The sequence below is a fragment of the Eublepharis macularius genome, chromosome 6 (assembly GCF_028583425.1).
Source record: "Eublepharis macularius isolate TG4126 chromosome 6, MPM_Emac_v1.0, whole genome shotgun sequence".
In the NCBI taxonomy this organism is placed as follows: Eukaryota; Metazoa; Chordata; class Lepidosauria; order Squamata; family Eublepharidae; genus Eublepharis; species Eublepharis macularius.
Window position 1 is genome coordinate 7001900 of NC_072795.1, and position 26728 is coordinate 7028627.

At 49.3% G+C, this 26728-nt stretch overlaps 1 protein-coding gene across 2 annotated transcripts in view; it reads left to right on the top strand.

Moving 5' to 3' along the window:
* Positions 1-26728, top strand: part of DIS3L2 (DIS3 like 3'-5' exoribonuclease 2) — a 312241-nt gene that overhangs the window by 277733 nt on the left and 7780 nt on the right. For both annotated transcript variants that reach the window (XM_054983630.1, XM_054983631.1), the window contains 5 exons: positions 10498-10681; positions 11709-11795; positions 17444-17591; positions 23740-23870; positions 24441-24545. In XM_054983630.1, coding sequence (XP_054839605.1) covers positions 10498-10681; positions 11709-11795; positions 17444-17591; positions 23740-23870; positions 24441-24545 — 655 coding nt within the window. The remainder of the gene's footprint in view (positions 1-10497; positions 10682-11708; positions 11796-17443; positions 17592-23739; positions 23871-24440; positions 24546-26728) is intronic.

Consider the following 26728-nt stretch of genomic DNA (forward strand, 5'->3'; position numbering starts at 1 on the left):
TACGTTGTTCATTTTGAATGTTCAGAAAGTAAAATGCTCCTGCTGGACTTCTCAATTTTCTCTCGATTGAACGGTGGTGGGGGAAAGTGCTATCAAGTCACAGCTGACTTAGGGCGACCGGGTAGGATTTTCAGGGCCACAAAGACAAACAGAGGTGGATTGCCGTTGCCTGTCTCTGTGTAGCAATGTTGGACTTCTTTCATGGTCCAAGTACTAATTAGGGCCAACCCTGCTTAGCTTCTGAGATCAGGCTAGCATCCGAGGGGTATGAACATTATAGCTTGCCAAGAACCCAAAAACCTTGGGCCGGGTCTGCCCTCTTGTAGTTTACCTTCATCTAGTCTCTGTATTTTACCCCGTTCTTCCTCCAAAGGATCTCAGGGCACAGTGTGTGTTTTTTCTCTTCTCCATTCCAACCTCGCAATAAACCTGTGAAGTGGGTTAAGACAGCCGGCCCAGGGACATCAAATGAGTTTAAGAGCAGATTGAGGCGTGATTCGAATGTGGCCCTGGCAAGGAGTTCGTATTTTCCCATGAGATTTTGCACATGCACAGACACTTGTCTGCCTCCCATGCAAAGCAGCTACCTTTCCCTTGCCAGCATCACATTGAAATGGAGCCTCGATCTTACTCTGGTTCTCTGTGTTGGTGTTCAGCCTAAGCTACTTCACAGGGTTGTTGTATGGATAAAATGAGGTGAGAAAGAACCATGTATGCCACTCTATACTGGAGAAATATGTACTGGCGAAGAGCAGGAAAACATCATTAGTTCGTTGGTAGAGGCCGTGGTTCAATGGCAGAGTCTCTGCTTGGCACACAGAAGGTCTCCGGTTCAATCCCCGGCATCTCCCATTAAAAGAACCAGGCAGAACCACTTGAGACCTCGGAGAGCTGCTGCCCATCTGAGAAGACAGTGCTGACCTTAATGGACCAAAGGTCTGATCCAGTATAAGGCAGCTTCATGTGTGTCTTCAGGTGATCTCTGGCTTCTGTTCTTGGATGTTCTTCTAGAGCAGAGAAGAAGTTAGGTGTGACTCACGAAAGCTCACACCCAACGACAAATTTTGTTAGTCTTACAGGTGCTACTGCACTCTTGCTCTTTTTCTACTGCTAGAGCAGAGAAGAACATCTGGTGGAACATATCTGACGCACGCACATCCTGAAGCAACATTCCCTGGAGTCTGGTGGCCACACAAAGCACAGCAAAGTGTTTGGCTATATCTGGCTGTCGTGGCCTAGCTGAACACATTTTTATTTTACTTCGTTTCTGTTGGGGACCCAAAGCAGCTTCCATCGTTCTCCTCTCCTCCCTGTTTTCCTCACAACAGATGGGTTAGGCTGAGAGAGTCACCATGCAAGCTTCCGTGGCAGAGCGGGGAATCAAACTTGACACCCATCTTCTAGTCCATCAGTTTAGTCAATGCACCGTACTGGCTCTCTGTACTACACAGATGTCTCGTAGGTCTTTAACTTTAAACATTGTATTGTTATTGCTGATTTATTTTATGCTGCCAAGTTTTGTTGTTGTATATTTATACTGTTGTGACTAGGGATTTGTGCTTCGGGTTTTTAACCCGAATCAGGCCAAATTTGGAAAGATTTGGGATTCCGAAAGCGGCCCCATGGCATGGAGCTGAGAGCCAAAGTTGGCTGGCTGGAGGTAGCGGAAACTGTAGCGATGGCACTAGAGTATGCTTCTCACATGGGATTTGTTCAGTGCGATTTCAAACAGCCCCATCTCTTTGTCTCTGTTTGCATTTGCAAACAGCAAGAAAAATTTCAAACTTCCTGCCCTGCCGCTTTTTTGACCCATCAGGTGAAAAAAGTGATGGAGCGGGAAGTTTGAACTTTGGGAGCAACACTTTTCTTGCCGCGTGCAAGCGGCAAGAGCAGTGTTGCTTTTAGCTTCGGTGTGCTCCATAAAGATTCTCGAATCTTTACGGAGCATACCGAAGCGATTCAAACTCCCAAATCGGGTTATTACGAATTGTTTTCCCACTTTGAGGAAACGTGAATATTTTTCAGGTGCACACCCCTAGTTGTGACCGCTCTAAGCACACTTGCGGGGAGTGGGGAATATAAATTGAAATAAATAAATAGTATAGCTCCTAATTACTCATGAGGGGAGTCTGCTTTGTGTGGCAAAAAGATTTTTCTACTCCTCCCCAGCCCCTCCCAAGAAAATAAAGCAGCCCCCCAGAATTCAGAAGTTGGCTGTGCCTCTTTTAGCATACAGCTAGATCAAGTTTCTTGGGGAGGCTCACGCTGGAAGCAAAACATAACTAGTTACGTCTAAAGCATTCTTGAGCCGCGTATCTTTTCCATGCGCACCACATTTTGCAGTGCAAAAGATTTGTAACCAGGAGGGCTGGTTCTCTCCAATGAATGAATCCAGAGTTAAAAGGGTGTCATTTCACCCTTGACGGAGATCAAGGACCTCTGCTCTGTTTACTTTCTTTATATAAAAATTTCTTTGCTTCACTTCATATTCCAGAGTTCTGAGCTTCTTCTAAAGCAACAAAGCAGAACCAAACCCACTGAAATACAATCCTCCGTCAAACCACCTAAAAGCCAAAAATAACCCCATAAAATGTTAGATCCCCCTTCAAACAGGACAGCGTGGTGAGGCCATTTCAGATGCATCTGTGCTGCTGCTCTGGGACAGAAGCGAGCACCTGCTCGGATTGCACCTCTCTGTGACAGAGAGCCCTGGAAGTGTTGCCGGGATGCCCACAGGGGCAAAAGTTCAAGTCTTCCTACTTTGTGGGATCTGGCATGGAGCTGGGAGCCAAAGTTGGCTGGCCGGAGGCAGCGGAAACCGTAGCGATGGCACGGGAGTATGCTTCTCACATGGGATTCATTCAGCGCGATTTCAAACAGCCCCGTCTCTCTGTCTCTGTTTTTTTTTCTTCCCCCGGCCATGAAATATTTTTCTTCTCACTCTGGCCTGCCAGAGGTACCCAAGCCAAGCTCCGAGCGTGGCTGCGTTCAGCAAAAATCTCTCCTGCCCTTGGAGCTGACGGCAGGCAGGAGCGCTTCAGCCCTCTGCTCCTGGGAAGGGCTGAGCCAGGATCCGGCTCGGTCTCTGCTGCTGCCAGCCAAGCGGCTGCTCCAGCCTGGCCTTATGATCCATTTTCCGAACCGCAAAGCAGCATTTCCGGACTTAATCCCCACTCCCCCATTTGTGACCTAACCACGTTGCAGAATTTCTCCTGGGAAGGTCCTGAGCCTTCTTTGACACCCTGCTGTATATCTTGAATATTCGAATATCCCCAAGGCTATCGTGATATCCACCAAACTGAATCCCAAATCCTTTCCTGCCTTTTCTTGAGAATGCACAGCTGGTAATCGCTACGCCCGAGCTACCTCTTAGCATTCCCAGTCTGTACAGCAGACCTTCTGGGTTCTGTGAATCCTGACCGAATCTCCCGGTAGCTGTTCGCTCTGTGGTCCTCCAGAATGACCGCCATGTTTTTCACAAACCTGTGTGTCTAGGAAACGTGAGGTCCTTCAAGCTGAGGCACGTGCTGTGTTTAGTTGTGTCCCAAATCGTGCGACGGCTGGAAGTAGTTAGCCCTCCATTTACAGTCAAGCCAGGAGCTGGGATGGGGCCACTGTGGGAGCGGGGATGTGCCTGCACCAGCATAATCTCCCAGATTAGCCCGATTTTGCCAGAGTTTGGAAGCTAACCAGGGTCAGCCTAGGCTATTATTTGAATGGGAGGCAACCAAGGAAGAACAAGGCTGCTATGCAGGGGGAGGCAACGGCAAACCTCCTCTGCTTTTCTCTTGCCTTGAAGACCCTACGGGGGTTGCCATAAGTCAGTGGCGACATGACTGGCACTTAATTATTAAGTTGACTTGTGATCACAGATAGTTTCACCCACTGCCACCACCCTAGTTTAAGGCAATTACACCATTCCAAAAGAAGAGCGATGGGGGCAAAGGACTCCCATATTACACTTACACATGCACCCTTCCTACAAAAATTAAGGCTTCCATATTTGAACAGCTGTGCATTTCTTGATTTTCCATTCTTGTCTAATGCTACGTGAAGGGCGTGGCTATCCCAGCCCGTTCATCAAAATCCCCATGGGGCTTCATTAATGGAAAAAAGTGTGCCATCGGGGGTCCCTTACACTATGTATGGCTTGTTTTTTGGCGGGGAGCCCTTATTGGTTTGAGTGAGGATCTCCCCCCTCAAAAAATACCCACCCACCCCTCCCCCACACACATACTGTACACAGAAAGTATACTCAGTTTCCTTAGCCAGCAACGTGTCCTTGGATTGCAGGAGCTGTTGAGGCAGTTTATACATGCAACAGAATGAAGTGATAGCAATCTGCTGGGACTGTACCACTTCAAGTTCCAAATGAGGGATTTTATATTTGAATGCCCCTCCGAATGTGGGACAGGCATCTCTTCTGCATGCAGGTAACTAGCATATCAGAAAGGATTCAGTCTGGCCTGCCTGACTTGCTAGTTTTCCATATGCAGTGTGTGTTTTGTTATCACTTTCCCTGTGGAGTATTTAAAATATACCTCGTCCTCATCACATGCACCCTGACCTGGATAGCCCAGGTAAGCGTGATCTCGTCAGATCTCAGAAGCTTAGCAGGATCAGCCATGGTTAGTAATTGGATGGGAGACCTCCAAAGAAGACCAGGGTTACTGAGGCAGGCAATGGCAAACCACCTCTGTTAGTCTCGTGCCATGAAAACCCCACCAGGGGTGGCTATAAGTTGGCTATGACTTGAGGGCACTCCTCCATCATCACGTGTAGCCTATAATTATTCAGCCCGGGAAAGGCCTTGGCACACACCTTGAATACTGCAGCTACGAGGTTTGTTGTACGTGAGCTTTCTCAGGCTCATTATATTATTTCTCCTGTCCAGGGACATGTGCAAATCTGCTGCATGAGGCCAGATAGGCCACAGATACCGAGCCTTTTTAAGCCAGTGGGCACAGGTGGTGGGCACAACCACAGAATGGCTGCTGTGGGAGGTGGAGCCAGCCACAAAACGTCAGGGAGTGAAGTTATGCATAATTTGAATAGTAACTCTTCAGCGTTTCAAGCAAAAGCTTTCTTTAACAGGATGACTTTTAAAATGAACATACTGTTTAAAAAATTTCTTACATACACATACAGTAATGCAATGAAAATCCAATCAGAAGCCCTGCTGGGTAAAAGCCCCACCTGGCCCAGCCCACTTCCTAAAAACCCTTGGCGGGTGTCATGGTGCCCACTGGCACCGCGTGGGGACCCCTGACCTAGGCCTTTCCTTTTCCAGTTTCTAGTCCTCATGCAAAAGGGGCAAGCCTTGGGGAAGCAGAGATGGCAGCTCAGACTCAAGAGTGTGACCGGGCTTGGTTTCCAGTGCTCCACTCTGGGCATTTGGCCAATCAGCCAAGCTTTTCTAAAGGGCTGCAAAGAAGGTCAAGCCAGGCAGCTCCCTCCATATGGTACCTCCCCCCACTGGCGTTTGAGCGAGGGCAGCAGGCCCACCTTGGCATCCTGACTCTTCCCCTTTGGGGAACTTCATTGTGGCCATAAGCCAAAGTCTCTCTGATCACTCCAGGATGACAAGTGGCAGGTCCCGGGAGGACTGATGGGGGACGGGAAGGGGACAGGCCAAAGCTCAGCGACAAAGCATCTACGCTGCTTGCACAAAGCCCCAGATTCATTTCCCGGGATCTCGGTTAGAAGGATTAGGTAGTAGGTCATATGGAAGACTTTGGCCTCAGACCTTGGAGAGCCTCTGCCAGTCAGAGAAGGCAGGATTGACCTTGGTAGACGGGTGACTTGACTCAGTAGGAAGACGCTCCATCCATGTCCGTGATAGGAGAGCCCCAAAGGGTTCAACTTCCCCAGTTTAGCTGCTTCAGCCCCGCTGGCCGGCTTGGGAAGCATGTGCAAGACCACCGTGGCCATTCGGTTGGGTCATCTGCTATTGGACAGATTTCAGGCTTGTGTTAAAAGTCTGCAAATGTATTGCTGTACGTTTTTTTCCACCAAGTTAGGGGGGCAGGTGGGGCACCCTTTGGAATTCCCTGCCATGATCCATCTCTAGGTACAAAAGCCCACCCGCCCGGGCTGTTGCCTATGCGGTGTGATCACAAGGGGGGAGAGGTTTAAGGAATTGCCTTCAGGTGCTTTGCTTATCACACATTTAGAGCCCTCCACATACGCATGTTTAGGCCTTAAAACAGTAAGAATGACCACTCTGGTGCAGATCTGGGGTGGGTGGGTTAAAAAAACAGCAGCTTGCTCAAGCCCAGAGAGATCTCATTCTTCCTCCAAAGCAGTAAACTGTTGCCTTGAAGGTGGCTCCTTCAGTCTGCCGGTAGGGCTCGCATGAGGGATTTCTCCCTTGCTGTGGGGGAAAAAAAATAGAAAACTGCTAGGTCAGAGAGAAAGCTAGGCCAGAATCCATATATCTTACAGACTAGTTTTCTACCGGGAGGGACTGTTGTGTGAATACTAGTAATGCAATCATGTGAGCTTTACCCTGCCATCTGTAGAACTGACACCCTGGACAGGTGGACCGACTTGATGAAAATCAGCTTATCAGTCCCTCTGCTAGCAGTGGTGGTGCGTTCCTCCCCAGGTGGGACACCAGAGCTCACCTGGCTGGCAGGGGGGAAGGTTTGGGGAGGCTGGCCAGAGCACATGGCGAAAGGAAGGGAAGCAGCGCTTCTTGATGTATTGTCGAAGGCTTTCACGGCCGGAGAACGATGGTTGTTGGGGGTTTTCCGGGCTGTATTGCCGTGGTCTTGGCATTGTAGTTCCTGACGTTTCGCCAGCAGCTGTGGCTGGCATCTTCAGAGGTGTAGCACCAAAAGACAGAGATCTCTCAGTGTCACAGTGTGGAAAAGATGTAGGTCATTTGTATCTACTCAGGAGGGGTGGGGTTGAGCTGAGTCATTCTGTAAGAGTTTCCCAGGGTGTGGAATGCTAATGGCGGGAGGCTTCACTGTATCCTGAGGCGGTTCTTTTGCATATGGATTGGTGCTTGATGTGCTAATCTTCTCTGCAGGGCTATTGTCGGGTGTGGAGTGTTTTGTTGGCCTGGTGTTTTTCAGAACTGGAGCCCATGCTCTGTTCATTCTTAAGGTTTCTTCTTTCCTGTTGAAGTTTTGCTTATGCTTGTGAATTTCAATGGCTTCCCATTGAAATGGGAAGTATCTTATTCCAGGACACCAAAATACTGGACAACACTTCCAACTACTTTGTCAGACTGCACAGGGAAGCCATTGAAATTCACAAGCATAAGCAAAACTTCAACAGGAAAGAAGAAACCTTAAGAATGAACAGAGCATGGGCTCCAGTTCTGAAAAACACCAGGCCAACAAAACACTCCACACCCGACAATAGCCCTGCAGAGAAGATTAGCACATCAAGCACCAATCCATATGCAAAAGAACCGCCTCAGGATACAGTGAAGCCTCCCGCCATTAGCATTCCACACCCTGGGAAACTCTTACAGAATGACTCAGCTCAACCCCACCCCTCCTGAGTAGATACAAATGACCTACATCTTTTCCACACTGTGACACTGAGAGATCTCTGTCTTTTGGTGCTACACCTCTGAAGATGCCAGCCACAGCTGCTGGCGAAACGTCAGGAACTACAATGCCAAGACCACGGCAATACAGCCCGGAAAACCCCCAACAACCAGCGCTTCTTGAGTTTCTTCCTCTTAACCCTGTGAAGAGGCAGAGAGAATCCAGCCCAAGGTCACACTTTGAGCTTCTTCTCAAGTTTAGACTCGGCAACTGCAGCCCTTGCTGCTGCATACGCATTGGGTAGGTCTGAGACATGGTTGCCAACCTCCAGGTGGGACCTGATGACCTCCCAAAATTACTACAGAGATGAATTCCCCTGTAGAAAATGACTGCTTTGGAGGGTGGATGCTAGCATTATACCCCTCTGAGTTCCCTCCCCACCTCCTGCCCTCTCCTGGTGCCACCCCCAAATTGCCAGATTTTCCCCAACCCGGAGCTGGCAATCCTACTCCAATGTCCGAGGGCTGAAACTTGAATCCTACCCCCCCCCCAAAGTGTTATGATTGTGGCATTTTGCAGAGTAGCATAAATAACCAGGCTCTTGTCCTAAGGAACTCTGGATGTTTTCCTCCTATTGTGCAGGTGAAAATCACCTGCTGGATTTTTTGCGTGGTTTTGTTTAATCCTTAAAGAGGAACCGCTTTCACGGAGTGCTGCCATTTATTAAGAGACCAATGCTGCCATCTGCTGGTAATTTAATGGCATAGAGTTGCTGTTGAAACTCCATAGAGGTTTTTGAATGAGGGCAAATTTAGAGGGGAAGTATCCGTATAGCCACAGCCCCATTTCAGCAGTCTAACCATTGCACCACACTGCCACCTCAATAAGAAAATACTACTTGCATTTAATGGGGACAGCCTCCCATTAGATCACAGAATGCCTTTCTTGAAGCACTCTGTTGAGAATCTTTCAAGAGGGTGTTCCAGAAAATTAGAATAATAGTATCTGTGTATTTTATTTATTTGCTTAGGAAAGGGCTTATTCTGACTCTCCATAATCCTACCCGAGGCAGCTTACAAAAAGCCCCCCAATACCATTAAAATCAACATGAATTAGTAGTATAAAAATAAAATAAGCCATTAAAATAAGCAAGTGTGTGTTTTGTTGTCACTTTCCCTGTGGAGTATTTAAAATATACCTCCTCCTCATTACAAGAACCGTGACCTGGATAGCCCAGGTGAGCCTGATCTCGTCAGATCTCAGAAGCTAAGCAGGGTCAGCCTTGGTTAGTAATTGGATGGGAGACCTCCAACGAAGACCAGAGTTGCAGAGGCAGACAATGGCAAACCACCTCTGATAGTCTCTTGCCATGAAAACCCCACCAGGGGTCATCATAAGTCAGCTATGACTTGACGGCACCTCACACACACAGGCCAGAAGCAGACCATAAAAGACTTTTAAAGATTACAAATGCTTAGGTGGAAGCTGGGGTCAAAAAAGAAACGTTTTGACCTGGCTTCTAAAAGGCAGGAAAACCTCAAGGGGAGAACATTTCAATGGTGATGAGCCACCACTGAACAGTCCCTGTCCCTCTGAAGGCGAGGGCACGGAGAGCATTGGCTGGAGAGGAATTTTGGAACTGGCGGGCTGGATGGCATGAGAGGGGAAGGGACAGCAGTCCTTCGGCTCGCCTGGCCACAAGCCGTTTAGGGCTTTAAAGGTCACAACCAGCACTTTTGAGTTGTGCCCAGGAAAAAGAGACAAGCGGTAAGTATCTGTGTTGGTGAGCATAGTTGACAAAAATCTTGTGTAGCCAAGCCGTGTTATTTGGTCCACGGGATGCTTTCCCCACAGTAGGCCTGGAATGGCCAGGCAGCTTTCTGACCACTGTGGAAATGGCTTAATGAACTAGCAACATGGGTGGGGAGATAGCTGAAAGCGCTCGGCCAGCGGAAGGAAGGAAAGAAGGTATGGAGGAGAGAAGAAATCCTGGGGCGCTGGAGGCCTGCAAGGAGTAATTCATGCGTACAAACAAAAAGAGGCTCCCTTGGGGTAAAACACTGAACAACTAAGGGGGTCACCCTCCCAGGGAATACACAACACAATGAATGAACTTTTGGAGTTCCATGGTATCCCATGGGATACCAAGTCCATCAATATCAGCCCTTGAAAAAGCACGGCGAAACAGGCAGGGGTAGCAGTCTGTTGGCAGAGCTAACGCCGCCGGTGCCCCACAGGCTGATTTGCAATCTGTAAAGGAAGAAAGAGACTCTGATTACATTGATATTTTCATCACAGAGAGACTGTTACTAACCTTGGTGCCCGTAGAGGTCTTCTGGTGGACTCTTTTTCACTGAACCTGCAGGAGAAACAGACAAGAATTTGTGAGAAAGGATTTAAATCCACGCAACAGCACTTTCCAGGAAATCATGAGTCCTTATGGACTATGTTACTGATTGTCTGTGTATTTTTAAGGAAATGATGAGCTTGAATTGATTGATTTATCGACTGTATATTTATTCTATGATCTATTTGTTGCTATGTATAACACTGTAAGCGCTATAGCACTTTGTCTCTTGTAAATGGAACCATTAATGGTTAATAGACTGTGATCTGTATTCCCTGGGAGGGTGGCCCCCTCAGGAGTAATTCACAGCCATGGGACATAGCGATGGCCGCTAATGTCATTGGCTTGATAAGAGATGTAGACAGACTGGCTCTTAGCCAAGATGGCTGAATAGAGCCTCCAAGTTCAGAGGCAGTAACTCTCCTTCCGAGCTCTGCTTGCAGGCCTCTCGGGAGCATCTGGTTGGCCTCTGTGAAATGGGATGCTGGACTAGGCAGGCCGCCGATCTGATCCTGTGTGGTTGCTTTTATGCTCCGGCAGCCAAACTCCGTCCTATCGGATCTTTGATGATACTTGTCACATTCTGAATATATGACCTTTTCTTGCTTCCCGCCTCCCCTTCCTTTCCTTTTGCTTTTTCCACAGGCTGGTGGAAGAGTTTATGCTGTTGGCCAACATGGCCGTGGCCCACCAGATCTACCGCTCGTTCCCGGCACAAGCCCTCCTGCGGCGCCACCCCCCACCCCTGACCAAGATGATAAATGATCTCTCCGAGTTCTGTAGCCAGATGGGGCTGGAGATTGACTTCAGCAGCGCCGGGGCTTTGCACGTAAGTCCATGCGCATGTGTGCATCTGTACAATGGCCGTGTGATGGATCAAACAGGGCGGCGAGATCCTCTCTTGCTGCTGTCTGCCAGTTTGGAGCCTGCATTGTGTTCCTCTCTGGAATCTGTCGTGACACCACCAGAAATGGTTGCTGGCCAGAAGTCTGGCGAGATGGTCCTGGGCAAGGGATTCTTTTTCTGTAGCTAGGGCTGGTTCAAGGTATTTTGTCACACTTACACACACACCTTGTCCCAGCATCCCTTGGGCTTGCACACACCCATCTCTTGGGCTTGCACCACCTCCAGCTTAACGTGAACTCAACCAATGATGATATGAGCCAGAGACTGGAGAGAGTGGAAGTCACTGATGGGTGGGAGCAAGCCAAGTCCCTGTGGGGCAATGGCATTCCCTTCTCTTTGCCACCCCAGCAGTGCCAGTCATGGTTAGGGTGTCAGACTAGAATCTGGGAGAACCAAGTTCAAATCTCCACTCTGCCATGAAGCTTGCTGGGTGACCTTGGGCCAGCCTCAGCCTGCCCTACCTCACAGGGTTGTTGTGGGAATAAAATGGAGGAAATGATGTAAGCCACCTTGGTTCCCCATAGGGGAGAAGGGTGTGGTACGAATACAGTAAATGAATAAATGAATGAAATGGGAAACAGGCCCTGCTGGTGGCTGCTTTTTCCAGCCATGATAAAGCACCGTGTCTCCTGTCTATATTAATTATAACACTATCCTAATCACACATCTTTTAGGTTGAAGGTCTTGGATTCTCTTAATAGTACTCGGCACACCTTCAGTGTTTTAAAGAGTCTACAGCATTTATCGTGGACTTCATTCATTCATTCATTCATTCATTCATTCATTCATTCATTCATGTTATCCTAGCAACAACCCCTCCCCTGCCCCCGCAAGGCGGGTAGCAGTGTTGGGCTAGAGCAACTCAGCTGAGGCTGCTGGGAGAGAGGAACCTCAAGCCAGGGGTTTGCCTGCTGCGCTGAGTGACACCTGTCTTTGTCTCTCCTCCTCAGAAAAGCCTGAGCGAAACTTTTGGGAACAGCAAATACGCCGAAGCCAAGAAGGCAGTGCTGACCAACATGCTATCCAGGCCCATGCAGGTAAGGCCCCAGCCTCCCCAGGGCTGCGTCCTGCAGAGCCAGTCAGCTAGGACCAGTGCCTTCCACTAATGCACCCGGCTCTTCCGCTGCTGGGCCGGAAAACCAGGAACCACTGGGGGAAGGCCTCTGCTTCAAGGGAAGGCACTGTGGTCAGCAGAACATACCCAGACCATGAGAGCCTGTGACCTTTTCATTTCTGAGACATGCCAGGAACTGCTAGGGCTGGACCCTTCCACTCAGCTCAGCCACTCGTCTCTCTCCTTCCTGAGGTCTGGAACACCATCCCGGGCTTTGGACTCTCCTGCTGTCCTTTCCTGGCTCCTGCCTGCTCTTCCCGTGCTTTCCAGGATGCCCAGGAGCTAGATGCTTGTTGGGGCCAGACCAGGGGAACATTGAGCTTATCGTTGTCTGTAACTGGCAGTGGCTGGGCAAAATCTCAGGCAGAGAACCTGTTGACAGAGATCCTTTAACTGGGCATGCTAACAGGGATTGAACCGGCACCCATCTGCACACCAAACAGATGCTGTTCGATTCCTCCATGCCCCCTCTGCCTAGCTGTGAGCCAGACGTGCTGCCAGCATGGGCTGGGGCAACTGCAGTGGTGATCGTCCCAACAGGAACATAAGACGTTCTAGTGGAACTGGAGGAGTTAGCCGTGTTAGGCTGTAGTTGCCGAAGAGAGCTGTGGTTCTCAAAAGCTTATGCTACCAATAAGTTGGTTAGTCTTAAAGGTGATACTGGACTCTTTACTAGTGGACCTGGTCAGCTATGAGTGATCAGCAGTGCCAAGAGCCCTCCCTGCCTCCCACAAGCCTCATTCAAGCTTTCCAGGCATACAGTGTCTGTGCCCAGTTGAGCTCTGTAGGTGGTGATGCCTGGCTGATCTGAAGTTGGTGGAGCAGTTTGTCTAGTTAGTTCCAATAATATCCACAGGTTCTGGCCACCAAAGCTTAACAACAGTTGCAGGGATGAAGCCAAACAGAATGGGTAGAAGTGGCAGCTCTGGGAGCAGAACCGGCCGCTCAATCTGACCCAGCTCAGGAAGCCGTATGGCAGCCACTCCAGAGCTGGGCTGTGCCAGAAATGGAGCTTTACTGCTTACTGATCTTGGGGGCTGACTCATCCCCTCTCTCACCTGCCCTTCATGCAGCTGTTGGGTAGGGAAGACTCCATTCTGCAGGGTGCAACGCTGAAACTCTCAATTAGAGATATACAAGCTGCCTTGGGCCCTTTGGGGAGAGGAGGCAGAATATAAATATTTTTAAGCCAGTGTTATTCGGCTAATCGCTTAGCGCCAGCAACCCTAGTTTGGAAAAGTTCTGTGAGTGAACGAGGTCCAGTCCTGAAACAAGCAAGAAGGAAGATTGGACATTCAAACTCATGCTGTATAGATGGAGTTCATGAGTAGAGGTGGGCACAAACTGAAATACAAACCAAAGTTCGTCACGAACTGGGCTGTTTTTTGGTTCGCAAACTGGTGGTTTGTCAGAGGGCCTTTCTGAAAAACCTTGATGAACTGTGACGATTTTTACGCTGGTTCGTTTGGTTCATTTTTCGGTTATCACTGCAGACAGCCTGGGGCTGATCAATCAGTATCCTAGGTAATGGGGGGGATGGGCTTTCTGCAGATCTTCTGCTGACCTGGGAGTGACATATTCACAAACCAAATGAACCGGTTTGCAAACCGGGTAATTTCATGCCGGTTTGAGGTTTGTGAAATGCAATGAACCACGAACTACGACAAACCGCCATTTTCCTGGTTCGTGCCCATCTCTATTGATGAGCCAAGCCATTGATGGAAAAGGGGGGGGGGAATCACCTGACTGTTGGGCCCAAGCTTCAGAGTCTCTGCAAAGAAGCATTAAAAAAGAAATCACCTCAAGGACCATGGGGGGCTCTTAATCAGCAGAAAGGAGCAAACGAGCTCATCAGAGGAACACCAAGCAACTGGCTTTGGGCCAGGAAGTGTGGCACTCCCCCTCCCCCCAACATAGCTGCACACGTGGCCGAGTTCTTTACAGCCACGGGTGTCAGGAATTCTGAGTCTCGATCCCCTGGCCATGCCTGGTGAGCAACTCCTGGGCCCTCTGTAGTTTCCGTCAGGCACAGAAGAGGCCGGCAGTACAGCTTTGCACGAGCCCTTGTGCTTGACAGGCAGCCTGTATTTACGGTCTGCGTTCTGCCCTTGCCCAGTCAACAGAGTGCTGCCATTTGCCCACTGCCCTTCATGAAGGTCCTGCTCTGTCCTGGGAAATTCCAGGAGAGTTGGGGGTTGGAGCCTGGAGAAGACGGAGTTTGGGGAGGGGTATGCACTTTCATAGAGCCCACCCTCCAAAGCTGCTATTTCCTCCAGGGTCATAGATCCAGAGGAGTTAGCGGTGTTGCAAAATAGTAAAGAGTCCAGTAGCACCTTTAAGACTAACCAACTGTATTGCAGCATAAACTTTCGAGAGCCACAGCTCTCTTTGTCAGATGTGTTCGGTCCCCACCTGGAGGGTGGCAATCAAAGGACAAGCCCTTGCTCCAGTTGTAGGCCCCTTGGGCTGCAGTTGTAGGCCCCCTGGGATATGGCTAATCACATGCAAATCCTGCTAAAAGCATGGGCAGACTGGCCAGTGAGCTTAACCATGAAAAGTCCTGGTGGACCAGTGCCCTGGAAGGCTTGTGGCATAGATTCCTTTTGTGTAGAGTATTTGAACAGGAAAATTATCAGGTCAGGCCAGCCATGCAAAAACCTGCACCTGTTTAATGCATGAGAAGACCAGGAACCAAAGCCACGGCAAATCCTGAAATCTTGTCTGGATGCGCAACCGTTCCTCAGACAGACATTAACAACAAATTGCAAAGAAACATTCCCAGTGCAGATACACTCTCCTGGCCAAAGGAGGCTCGCCGTGACAGAGTTTTAAGAAGTCCTGGATGCAGGAAATAGAATGACAACCTCACACCAAGCTGACTCCAAACTTGTATTTTTGTGACTCTTCCCCAAGCGCTTTCTCTTTTCGAAGGTCCTGAGAAAAGACCCCCAAATGTAACGTTTCAAGGAAAGCGGGTAGGTTGAGCTTGCGGCTGGCCAGCTTCTTCCCACAGGACGGAAAACGTCAAGTCAGCTTTGACTTATTACGGGCCTGATCTTTAGATCTCGTATCATGGGAGTCAAGCCCGGAGAGCTGAATACTTCCCTTAATCTCTATGATGGATTGCCCTGGAGGAGGGAGAGGGCGCCTGCTTTTAAATATGAGCAGAGGGGTGTTTGTGGAGCTGCTGAACAGAAACCGTATTCCACAAAAGGTCGGGGAGACCTTGAATGGTCGGGGTCGGGCTTGAGGCTGTCCGGCCAAAGACGGTGCCGGATCCCTTGTTCCTGGCCTGGAGACAGCCTTCCTGCGGAAATCTGATGTGATGTCTCGGCCCATCTGTTAAACCGATTGCCCATACATCACCTGGGCCTGCCCGACCCGGCCCTGGCCCCTTTTCCAGCCTTCCTTGTCTCTGACCTGGATCCAAAACAAGCACGTTCTCCGTCTTGGCAGGGGCAGCAAAGCAGAAGCAGGCTCCACCTGGAACAGCAGCTGCCATCGATACTTTATTTAAGAGGGAGACTTGGCACTCCCGAGCGCTTTTTGTTAGTGTTCAGAGCAGTCCACATCTCTCCCCATAACGGTTGGAAACCCACTCCTCGAGGCTGGGCAGGATTAGGGTGCCCATATCGCAAACGGCAGGAGAGGCTGGAGCTGAGAGGCACGCCCTGCATTTATTTATTTATTTTTATTTATTTTATTGTATTTGTATTCCGCCCTCCCCGCATGCAGGCTCAGGGCGGATAACAGCATTAAAAACATTTAAAACATTCCATATGAAACATTTAAAAGCATCATACAAAAATATATATGTATAAAATAGCAGCACTCTTTTTCTTGATGGCGGCAATACAGTTAATAACAAATAGTGCAACAGTGCAGTTGAACATAGCAGCAGTTTAAGAACAGTGCGCCACCAGGTGGATTCCTGGCTGAGGAGAAACTTGGATTCATAGAATCCTAGGGTTGGAAGGGACCTCTAGGGTCATCTAGTCCAACCCCCTGCACAGTGCAGGAAATTCACAACTCCCTCCGCTCCCTCCACACACTCCCAGTGACCCCTGCTCCATGCCCAGAAGATGGCAAAACACCCTCAGGATCATTGCCCTCCTCTGGACATGTTCCACCTTGTCTATACTTCTGAAAATGTGGTGCCCAAAACTAAACACAATAATCTAGGTGAGGTTTAACCAGAGCAGAGTAGAGTGGTACCATCACTTTGCGTGATCCGGACACTGTGCTTCTGTTGATACAGCCCAAAATCGCATTTGCCTTTTTAGCTACCGCATCACACTGCTGGCTCATGTTCAGTGTATGGTCTACTAAGACCCCTAGATGCTTTTTGCACATACTACTGCCAAGAAAAGTCTCCCCTGTCCTATAATTATGCCTTCGATTTTTCCTACCTAAATGCAGAACTGTTTGTTTTAGCCCAGCTTTCCAACCTGTCCAGATCATCTTGTATCCTGACTCTGCCTTCGACCATATTTATCAGACACTGAGAGATCTCTGTCTTTCGGTGCTACACCTCTGAAGATGCCAGCCACAGCTGCTGGCAAAACGCCAGGAACTACAGTGCCAAGACCACGGCAATACAGCCCGGAAAACCCACAACAACCATCGACTTGAAGATAGCTTAGCGCTCTTTGCTTGAAGCTGGTGGTTGAGAAAGATCAGAGGAGGAGCCAGAATTAGATAATGCTCAAGAATTGGCAACTCTTGCACCTGCGGAAGGAGAGCAAAGGAGAGAGGGAGAGAATTTTCAGAATGCTTTAAAATGCTTTAAAAAAGCAAACCAACAAGGAACTGTTGTGTGTGTGTCGGAGGGAACCACTCCATTGGCTGTACTAATCCCTTAGAAAATGGAAAGACATCCATCACTACAAGGCCCATTTCAGCTTCTTGATCCAAAAGCTTAGCAGATCAGTATATATATTTATCTTCTTTTCCCAAAGCACAGGGTCAGCGTGGTGTAGTGGTTATAGCATCGGGTTTTTTTATTTACTTCATTTAGAGCCTGTCTTTCTCACTGAAACTCAAGGCAGATTGCAGAATTTTGGTAAAAAAAAACCCAGTTCAATCAGCCAACAAGGGCCTCCGATAGTCAGTGCAGTAGGACCAGGATTACAGAACTGAGAAAACGACAGCAACAAAAATGACAACTAAAAGGGGAGGAAAGCTGCCTCGATATTCCCGGGCTCAGAGTTCTCGAATCCGTCACACGCACTCAGTTCAACCTACCTCACCGGGTGGCCTTGAGGATAAAATGGAGATTGGGAGAATGCTGTAAGCGTGCCACTTTGGATCCCCGTTGAGGAGAAAGGCGGAGTACCAATGTAGTTAAATAAATACATAAAATTAAAAACGTTATCGCCATGTCCATTAAAAATGTCACAATTCCTGAACATCCACTTAAAAAGTCAAGAAGTGCCAGGTGCCTTCTTTTTAAAACTCAGTTTTGCAGCAATCATTCTGTGCCTTATGCATTTTCGTCCTTCAAGGCAGCCATGTCTCACCCGCAAAACCTCTTCCCCAAAGAGGCTCTGACCAGCCCCCCTTCTCTTCCAGATGGCTGCGTATTTCTGTGCCGGGGTGTTCGAGGACGAGGAACTCTTCCACCATTATGCCCTGAACGTCCCCCTGTACACGCACTTCACATCGCCCATCCGCCGCTTCCCGGACATCCTGGTGCACCGGCTGCTCTCCGCTTCTCTCGGTAGGTTCTCGGGAAGACACTGCCAAATGATGGGCCAGGCTGCGCTGCTCAGGAAGCGGTCGAGGGGTCTCCCGACTGAGAACCTGCAGATAAGATCTGCTGTGCTGGGTCAGAACCAAGCTCTGCTTTCTGTTTCCTGGCAAAATCCAACCAGGTGTCCCAGGGAAGTCCGTTCGGAAGGGGCGTGCATGGCCTTTGTCAGTCTCTGAACACAGAGAACGAACACCTGCCAGTTGTAGTTGGTCATCTCCGATGGGCACCATTTCTTTAGGGAAGGCCAATGCTTTGTTGAGAGACGGCATGGCATAGCTGTTAGAGTGTCATACTAGGACCTGGATCAAGACGGGTAGCCGTGTTCGTCTGTTTGTAGCAGCAGAAAAGAGCAAGAGTCCCAGTAGCACCTACAAGACTAACAACATTTGTGGTACGATAGGAGCTTTCATGAGCCAGAGCTCACTTCTTCAGATACAGCTAGAATGTGAGTCCATCTGGTGGGTGTGAAGAAATCAGCTTGCAATTCAGCAGTCTCTCTTATCTCCCTAGAGGACATTCAGTTGCTGGCCTAAAAGTAGCAGATCTCCTGCAGAAGAATTTCAAAGGGAAGTTAGAAAGAGAGACTGCTGAATTGCAGCTGATAAGGAAGCTCAAGACAATGCATCCACCTGGATTGAATTGAGACCTGGGCTCCCTGTCTTATTACCAATGCTGCTTTCTCCACACCCACCACCCCTCTGCATGCCCCACCCTATCCTATCATGCCTGCTGTTGTCAGTCACCAGCTATTGACATTCAGCATCTGAAATCACTCTCCAAGCTATAAGGACAGATGGACGCACATTCTAGCTGTATCTGAAGAAGTGAGCTGTAGCTCACGAAAGCTCCTACCGTACCACAAATTTTGCTAGTCTTATAGATGCTACTGGACTAGAACCTGGGACAGCAGGAAAAGAATCCCAGCTCTGCCAGGGGAGCTCACCAGGTGACCCTGGGCTCCTAACAATCTCTCTGCTTAACCTACTTCTCAAGATGGTGATGGTTGTGAGAATAAGATGGAGGAGGGTGGAATGACATGGGTAAGCTGCTTTGAGTCCTGATGAGAGAGAACAGTGAGATATAAAGGGGGGAAAATGAAATACCCGTGGCACAGAGGGGTAAGCTGCAGTACTGCAGCCCAAGCTCTGCTCATGCTCTGAGTTCGATCTGCCCTGAGTTCGATCCCAGCGGAAGCCAGGTTCAGGTAGCCGGCTCAAGGTTGACTCAGCCTTCCATCCTTCCGAAGTTGGTAAAATGAGTATCCAGTTTCTTGGGGGTAAAGTGTAGATGACTGGGGAAGGCAATGGCAAACCACCCTGTAAAAAGTCTGCCAAGAAAACGCCATGATGCGATGTCCCCCCCATGGGTCAATAATGACTCGGTGCTTGCACAGGGGACTACCTTTACCTACCTTTTTACACTGGTGAGTAGACATTCTGAGCGAAAATCAGATGACTTCTGCCTCACCAACCTTTTGGAGTTCTCTGAGCAAGTGAAAAAACATGTCGATAATGGCAGCCTGGTCAACATTACATACTTGCAGAGGAGTTAGCCATGTTAGTCTGTAGCAGCAAAATAGTAAAGAGTTTAGTAGCACCTTTAAGACTAACCAACTTTACTGTAGCGTAAGCTTTCGAGAGCCACAGCTCTCTTTGTCAGATGCATCGTCAGATGTAGCATAAGCTTTCGAGAGCCACAGCTCCCTTCGTCAGATGCATCGTCAGATGTAGCATAAGCTTTCGAGAGCCACAGCTCCCTTCGTCAGATGCATCGTCAGATGTAGCATAAGCTTTCGAGAGCCACAGCTCTCTTTGTCAGATGCATCGTCAAATGTATCATACGCTTTCAAGAACCACAACTCTCTTCGTCAGATGCACGATGCAGCTGATGAAGAGAGCTCTGGCTCTCGAAAGCTAATGCTGCAATAAAGTTGGTTAGTCTTAAAGGTGCTACTACACTCTTTACTATTATATACTTGGACGTTCAAAAGGCTTTTGACAAGATCACTCACCAAAGATGCCTAAGTCAGTTTAGCAATCAGGGGATAAGAGGACAAGTCTGTTCATGGATTAAAAACTGGTTAAATTACAGGAAGCAAAGAGTAAGAATAAATGGACCGTTCTCACAATGGAGAGAAGTAAGTAGTGGGGTCCCACAAGGAGCAGTATTGGGACCGGCGTTATTTAATTGGTTCATAAATAATCTGGAACTAGGGGCAAGCAGTATAGTGGCCATGTCCGCCTTCCTTGATTCATTCTTGTCCAAGATCTGTTTATGAAATCATAAACTCACCTTTCTTACAAATGAGCAAAAGCCAAATTCTCCTTCCAGACGGGGAAACAAAGATACCTTGTTCAATTCTGTGTTTCTCAAATATCCCCCAAAATAAGGAATAAAAGAGTCATGCCTTTAATCCATGTGTCTTAACTTTCCTGCCTTCTATGCCTAGAAAACCCTAGAGGGGTTGTTCTTGGGCCCTTAAGGGCTTTTGGGAATTGTAGTTCCCAGTAAGAGAACAAAATATAGCAATGAAAACAAACGTATTTCAGAGGGAGTCCAGTAGCACCTTTAAGACTAACCAACTTTATTGTAGCATAAGCTTTCGAGAATCACAGTTCTCTTCGTCAGATGCATCTGACAAAGAGAACTGTGATTCTCGAAAACTTATGCTACAATAAAGTTGGTTAGTCTTAAAGGTGCTACTGGACTCTTTTTGATTTTGCTACTACAGACTAACACGGCTAACTCCTCTGTATTTCAGAGGAGGAGGTTTCTTCCCCATCAGCCTCTGGTGCTGTTCACGATCCTTCCTGGCTTGAACCCTTCTCTCTCTGTAAACTATGCAAAACTGAATTATTCAGGAAGGATTTTTTACTTGGGCAACAGGCCTGTGCTGTAAGAAGTGGCTCAGAGAGATGTCTTGGTAAAGGGACAGGGACTGAAGACTATACTACTGGATACTGTTTGGTAGCATAGATCTGTTCTTGCTGAGAGCTTCCGCGTTAATATATTGTGTCAAATTATTTTTTTTCTTTTGACAGTGTTTCATACCTGTACTCAGATCCATGCTTGTTTTCAAATTTCTGCCATCCATACCCTATTATATTGCTTATTGAATGTCTCAACTGTTGATTGTATTGACTTGCACTGTATAATCTGCCTTAAGTCCAAGTGAGAAGGCAGACTATAAATAACAAAAATTAAAATCTGTGCCCTGTTGTTGGCCCTGTAGAGGAACTGGCTGGCCACTGGGTGAGGGGATGCCGGACTCGACGGACCACTGGTCTGATGAGTGTGTGGTCTGAGAGCCAGTTTGGTGTAGTGGTTAAGAGCAGCAGGACTCTAATCTGGAGAGCTTGGTTTTATTCCCCGCTCCTCCGCTTGAAGCCAGCTGGGTGACCTTGGGTCAGCTGCAGCTCTTTCGGAGCTCTCTCAGCCCCACCCACCTCACAGGGAGTTTTGTTGTGGGTATAATAATGACATACTTTGTAAACTGCTCTGAGTGGGCATTAAGTTGTCCGGAAGGGCAGTATATAAATCGAACGTTGTTGTTATCATCGTCTGGCAGGGCTCTGCTTGCATCCTAAATGAAAGAGGATGTGGAAGCGAGCCGTTGGCCTTCTGCACACATGAGCACACAAAGCAACCTTCCCTTGAATCAGCCTGTTGGCCCATGAAGCCCAATGTTATTAGGAGACCTGCCCGCTGAGACCCTTGGTCAGCCAGGGGCTGCATGCCAGACCCAGTGCTTGCAGATCAGGTGCTCTGCCAGTGCCTGGTGGCCGCTTCCAGTGCAGGACGTAAAGGAACATGCAGCTGCTTTGCAGCACACCATTTCTCACGTGCAGTGACTGCAGATCTCCCAGATTGCAGGCAGAAGGTCCCTCTTCCTGTCCCAAAGATCCACTTGGCTGCAGATGCCAGAGGTTGGACCTTGCCTGCTCCTTCAGCGCCCGAAGCGCGTGCTTTGCCACAGGGCTGTGACCCTGCCACACACTGAATATCGTGTGAGGGCAAGACAATGTACTATTCCCATATGCCTTATTCGCCACCTTTTGCAGATTGTGTGTGGTGATCCCCGTGTGCGGCCGGAGGTGCTGCCACACATTTGCAGCAATGGGGGTTCACACATACAAGCCTGAGACGCAGTCCCGTCAGCTCTTGCAGTGCGTAGGAACATTTATGTTGGTGGCTATTGCAAGAGCCTGCAGTAAGACCATCTGTTCTCTGTCTGTCTATAGCTTTGTTTCAGTTTCACCTCAAACCTGCTGCTCCTGTCTTATTGAACGACCCCAGGTGCATTTTGAGAGACAGAGTGGGTAGTTTCTCCCTACGCTGCATCTCTCTGAATTGATGGCTGGGCTTTGGCATCCCCTACTGGGGTGACCTGATTGCTTGTAGCCCACCATCTCGTTCTCTCTCTGCCCCCGCCCTCCAGGCAGGCTCAGCCACTTGTGGCTCTATGCTACAGGCTGACTTTCACATGGCCATAGTCTGCCCAGGAGCAATAGCTTGCAAGGTGGTGGCTGCTGACTTTCACATGGCCATGCATGCCCAGGAGCAATAGCTTGCAAGGTGGTGCCTACTGGCTTTCACATGGCCATGCATGCCCAGGAGCAATTGCTTGCAAGGTGGTGCCTACTGGCTTTCACATGGCCATGCATGCCCAGGAGCAATTGCTTGCAAGGTGGTGCCTACTGGCTTTCACATGGCCATACATGCCCAGGAGCAATTGCTTGCAAGGTGGTGGCTGCTGGCTTTCACATGGCCATGCATGCCCAGGAGCAATAGCTTGCAAGGTGGTGCCTACTGGCTTTCACATGGCCATGCATGCCCAGGAGCAATTGCTTGCAAGGTGGTGCCTACTGGCTTTCACATGGCCATGCATGCCCAGGAGCAATTGCTTGCAAGGTGGTGCCTACTGGCTTTCACATGGCCATACATGCCCAGGAGCAATTGCTTGCAAGGTGGTGCCTACTGGCTTTCACATGGCCATGCATGCCCAGGAGCAATTGCTTGCAAGGTGGTGCCTACTGGCTTTCACATGGCCATGCATGCCCAGGAGCAATTGCTTGCAAGGTGGTGCCTACTGGCTTTCACATGGCCATGCATGCCCAGGAGCAATTGCTTGCAAGGTGGTGCCTACTGGCTTTCACATGGCCATACATGCCCAGGAGCAATTGCTTGCAAGGTGGTGCCTACTGGCTTTCACATGGCCATACATGCCCAGGAGCAATTGCTTGCAAGGTGGTGCCTACTGGCTTTCACATGGCCATGCATGCCCAGGAGCAATTGCTTGCAAGGTGGTGCCTACTGGCTTTCACATGGCCATGCATGCCCAGGAGCAATTGCTTGCAAGGTGGTGCCTACTGGCTTTCACATGGCCATGCATGCCCAGGAGCAATTGCTTGCAAGGTGGTGCCTACTGGCTTTCACATGGCCATGCATGCCCAGGAGCAATTGCTTGCAAGGTGGTGCCTACTGGCTTTCACATGGCCATACATGCCCAGGAGCAATTGCTTGCAAAGTGGTGCCTACTGGCTTTCACATGGCCATGCATGCCCAGGAGCAATTGCTTGCAAGGTGGTGCCTACTGGCTTTCACATGGCCATGCATGCCCAGGAGCAATTGCTTGCAAAGTGGTGCCTACTGGCTTTCACATGGCCATGCATGCCCAGGAGCAATTGCTTGCAAAGTGGTGCCTACTGGCTTTCACATGGCCATGCATGCCCAGGAGCAATTGCTTGCAAGGTGGTGCCTACTGGCTTTCACATGGCCATGCATGCCCAGGAGCAATTGCTTGCAAAGTGGTGCCTACTGGCTTTCACATGGCCATGCATGCCCAGGAGCAATTGCTTGCAAGGTGGTGCCTACTGGCTTTCACATGGCCATGCATGCCCAGGAGCAATTGCTTGCAAGGTGGTACCTACTGGCTTTCACATGGCCATACATGCCCAGGAGCAATTGCTTGCAAAGTGGTGCCTACTGGCTTTCACATGGCCATGCATGCCCAGGAGCAATTGCTTGCAAGGTGGTGCCTGCGCTCCTCCAGGGAGTGAGTGGGCAGCCAGTTGCCTTCTGTGCTTATTCCAGCAACCGTCTACTTTCTTTCAAGGGTCTGGCCCCGCCCTGAGGATGAAGAAAGACGAGATCCAGAAGCAAGCGGATCACTGCAATGACCGGAAGACGGCTTCCAAGAGGGCGCAGGAGCTGAGCGCTGATCTCTTCTTTGCTATCTTTGTAAAGGTGAGAGACAGCAGCCCTTCCACCCCACGGCGCAGCAGGCCTGCTCATGTGAAGGGTGTATGCATGGAGCAGAGATGCAGTGCAGGTGATCTCTTCAAGCACAGGCTGGTCAGGAATAATGATGATAATGATGATGATGATGATGATAGCATACTTTGTAAAGCATGCTGAGTAGGTGTTAAGTTGTCCTGAAGGGCGGTATATAAATTGAATGTTGTTGTTTAATTTTGGATTTCCTGCACGGAGTAGGGGGTTGGACTAGATGGCCTCTTAAGACCATTTCCAGCCCTGGAACTCTTGACATAAAGACCTTTTCCTTTCTGGGCCTAGTAATCCTGCATCCCATCTTTGCTCTGCTCCGGCAAAGGGCTGGTGATTTGCTTTCAGCTAAGGCTTGGCTCAGCCCTGAGCCGGTGGCAACAGCATCACTGCAGGGGCCTCGGTTCCATTTGCGGCAGGGCTGTTTTAATGTCCCTGCCCACTCCTGAAGGCGGGCACAATCCCAGCAATGCCTGGGAGTTGTCGGTGCCCATGGTCCCAGGTATGATTTCTCCCTCCCATCTCTCCCAGGAGAACGGCCCCCTGGAGTCGGAAGCCATGGTGATGGGCGTCCTCAACGAAGCCTTTGACGTCCTGGTGCTGAAGTTCGGGGTCCAGAAGCGCATCTACTGCAACGTACGTTATTTTCTCCAGGCACCTCTCTATTTTAATTTTAATTGAGCTGCATCCGTTGATTGCTGAGCAGCTTACACTGTTTTATTTTATTTATTTCGCTTTTTTATAACCCGCCTTTCTTGCCGAGACTCAAGTCAAACCAGAGAACCCCCATACAAAAACAGAGAATCCCAAGCTGAAGTGGTGTGTGTGTGAGAGAGAGAGAGGCTTGCCACAGAGTTAAAAGATGGCCAGCGGCAGCTTGAAGAGCTTTTTGGGAGCTCAGGCAAGGGTGGAGGACCAAAACGGGATGGGAATCCACTCTGCCTGCTGCCGCCGGTCCCCACCAGCCTCGCGCTGCTCTCCTGCCCCCTCCTGCCCCTCAAATGGCACTGAGTCCAGTGGCACCTTAAGAAACCAACAAGATTTTCTCAAAAGCATACACTCTGAAACTCTAAGGTGCCACTGAACTCGAATCCTGCTGGCTCTCTCCCGGCTATTGCTCCCCACCATACTTGTCCGTATAGTTCACCTTCCCTGGTTTTCCATTTGCGGGGGGGGGTCCCCTTGTGCCTTGGCATTCAAGGATAATGAAGCCTCTTGCGCAGCTGCCAGGCAGAGGTGGGGAGGAGTGAGTCCCCCGTCCTCCATCTGCCCCTCGATCAGGGGGATAATTACGCGCTCATAGCAGCATAATAAAACCGGGCTGATGTGGCGCGGGAAGCACTTTTCCCTCCTGGAACGAGGAAACGGGAAAGTTAGTTTTAATTTCACCTTTGGAAATGGTTGCTCTGAGATGCAGGGTGGAACATTCTCTGTTCCTTGGCCCCTGACACAAGCAGCGGTTCCTGACAGTTGCAAGGGTAGATTGTTTGCACCGGTGTGGTTACGTGGCCGAGCCAAGTTCCTCTGCAGGCCTTTGTGCTAGGGACTGTTCCATTGGTGAGAAAGGGACTCCGTCTTTACCAAAGGGTTCTCAGAGAGACCAGTTTTATTGATTTTTATTTCAATAACCCTTCTCTATATCAGCACAGTGCTTTGAACCCTCAGGCCTACCCCCTCCCCCAAAGAGATTGTTACTCATCCTAGGCGAGTGACTCAATGCAAAGTTGTGCTTTCGATGTAGATTTTTGGTCTTGACATTTAAATACGAAAGCCCCGAATGCCCCTTGTGATAAACTTCTCCAGATTCCTCGTCGTGGAAGCAGAAGCTGGGCTTCCCCTGGAACGTCTGAGCCAATGTCAAGTCTCATTTGGAACAAGAGAACTGTGATAAAAATGATGTGTGTGGGGGGGGGGGGATTCAGGGGGAGGGACACCCCAGACTGCTGCCCCCAGAATCTGGGCCTCCTGGCCTCCCCACCAACCGTTTCTCTGATAGCAGCTCCTTCTCCTGTTCTTGGCGAGTGTGTGGAGCAAGTGTCTTCCCAAATGAATCAAAAACGCTTTTTTACTCAGATAGGAGGGCTGTATTGTAGGGAGGGAATCTCAGATGATCTGATAATGAGTTAGGAACCAGAGACTTTACCACTATGTTGTACTGGATTCCTGCTAATGCTGTGTCTCTGTAAACTTGTATCCAGGGCTCATTTCAAGGGGGAACGCGCAGGAACGCAGTTCCGGCAGTTCCCCAAAGAGGTCACAGGTCAGGTGGCCCCGCCCACCTGACTCTCAGCCATTTTGGGCCCGTTTCAGCCTGGATTGGGGCCAAAACAGTCCTGATTGGGCCTCTGACAGGTGGTGGACCACTCTCCCACTCAGCAGTGGCCTGATCCTGACTATTTTGGGCCCCTTTTCAGCCATTTCCAGCCCCTTTTTGCCATTTTGGGCCCAATTTCGGCCCTGAATGGCCAGGATTGGGTCCAAAACAGCCAGGCTAGGTGAGGTCAGGGGGTGTGGCATATGCAAATCAGTTATGCTAATGACACACTTCCAGTGATGGCAAGGGGCGTGGCATATGCTAATGAGTTATGCTAACGAGTTCCTCCAGCTCTTTTTCTGTGAAATGACCCCTGCTTGTATCTATTCACCCTATGGCATTGCTTATGGAGATGTTCTTGATATTGACTGTGTAATCCTCCCTGAGTCTCCGTGAGAAAGGCGGACTATAAATGACAAATAAAAATAAATAATAAATAATAAATATAATAAACGGAACAGATTTTGAGGAAAGCCTTGCAGACGCTGGGGAAACCTTAAGGATT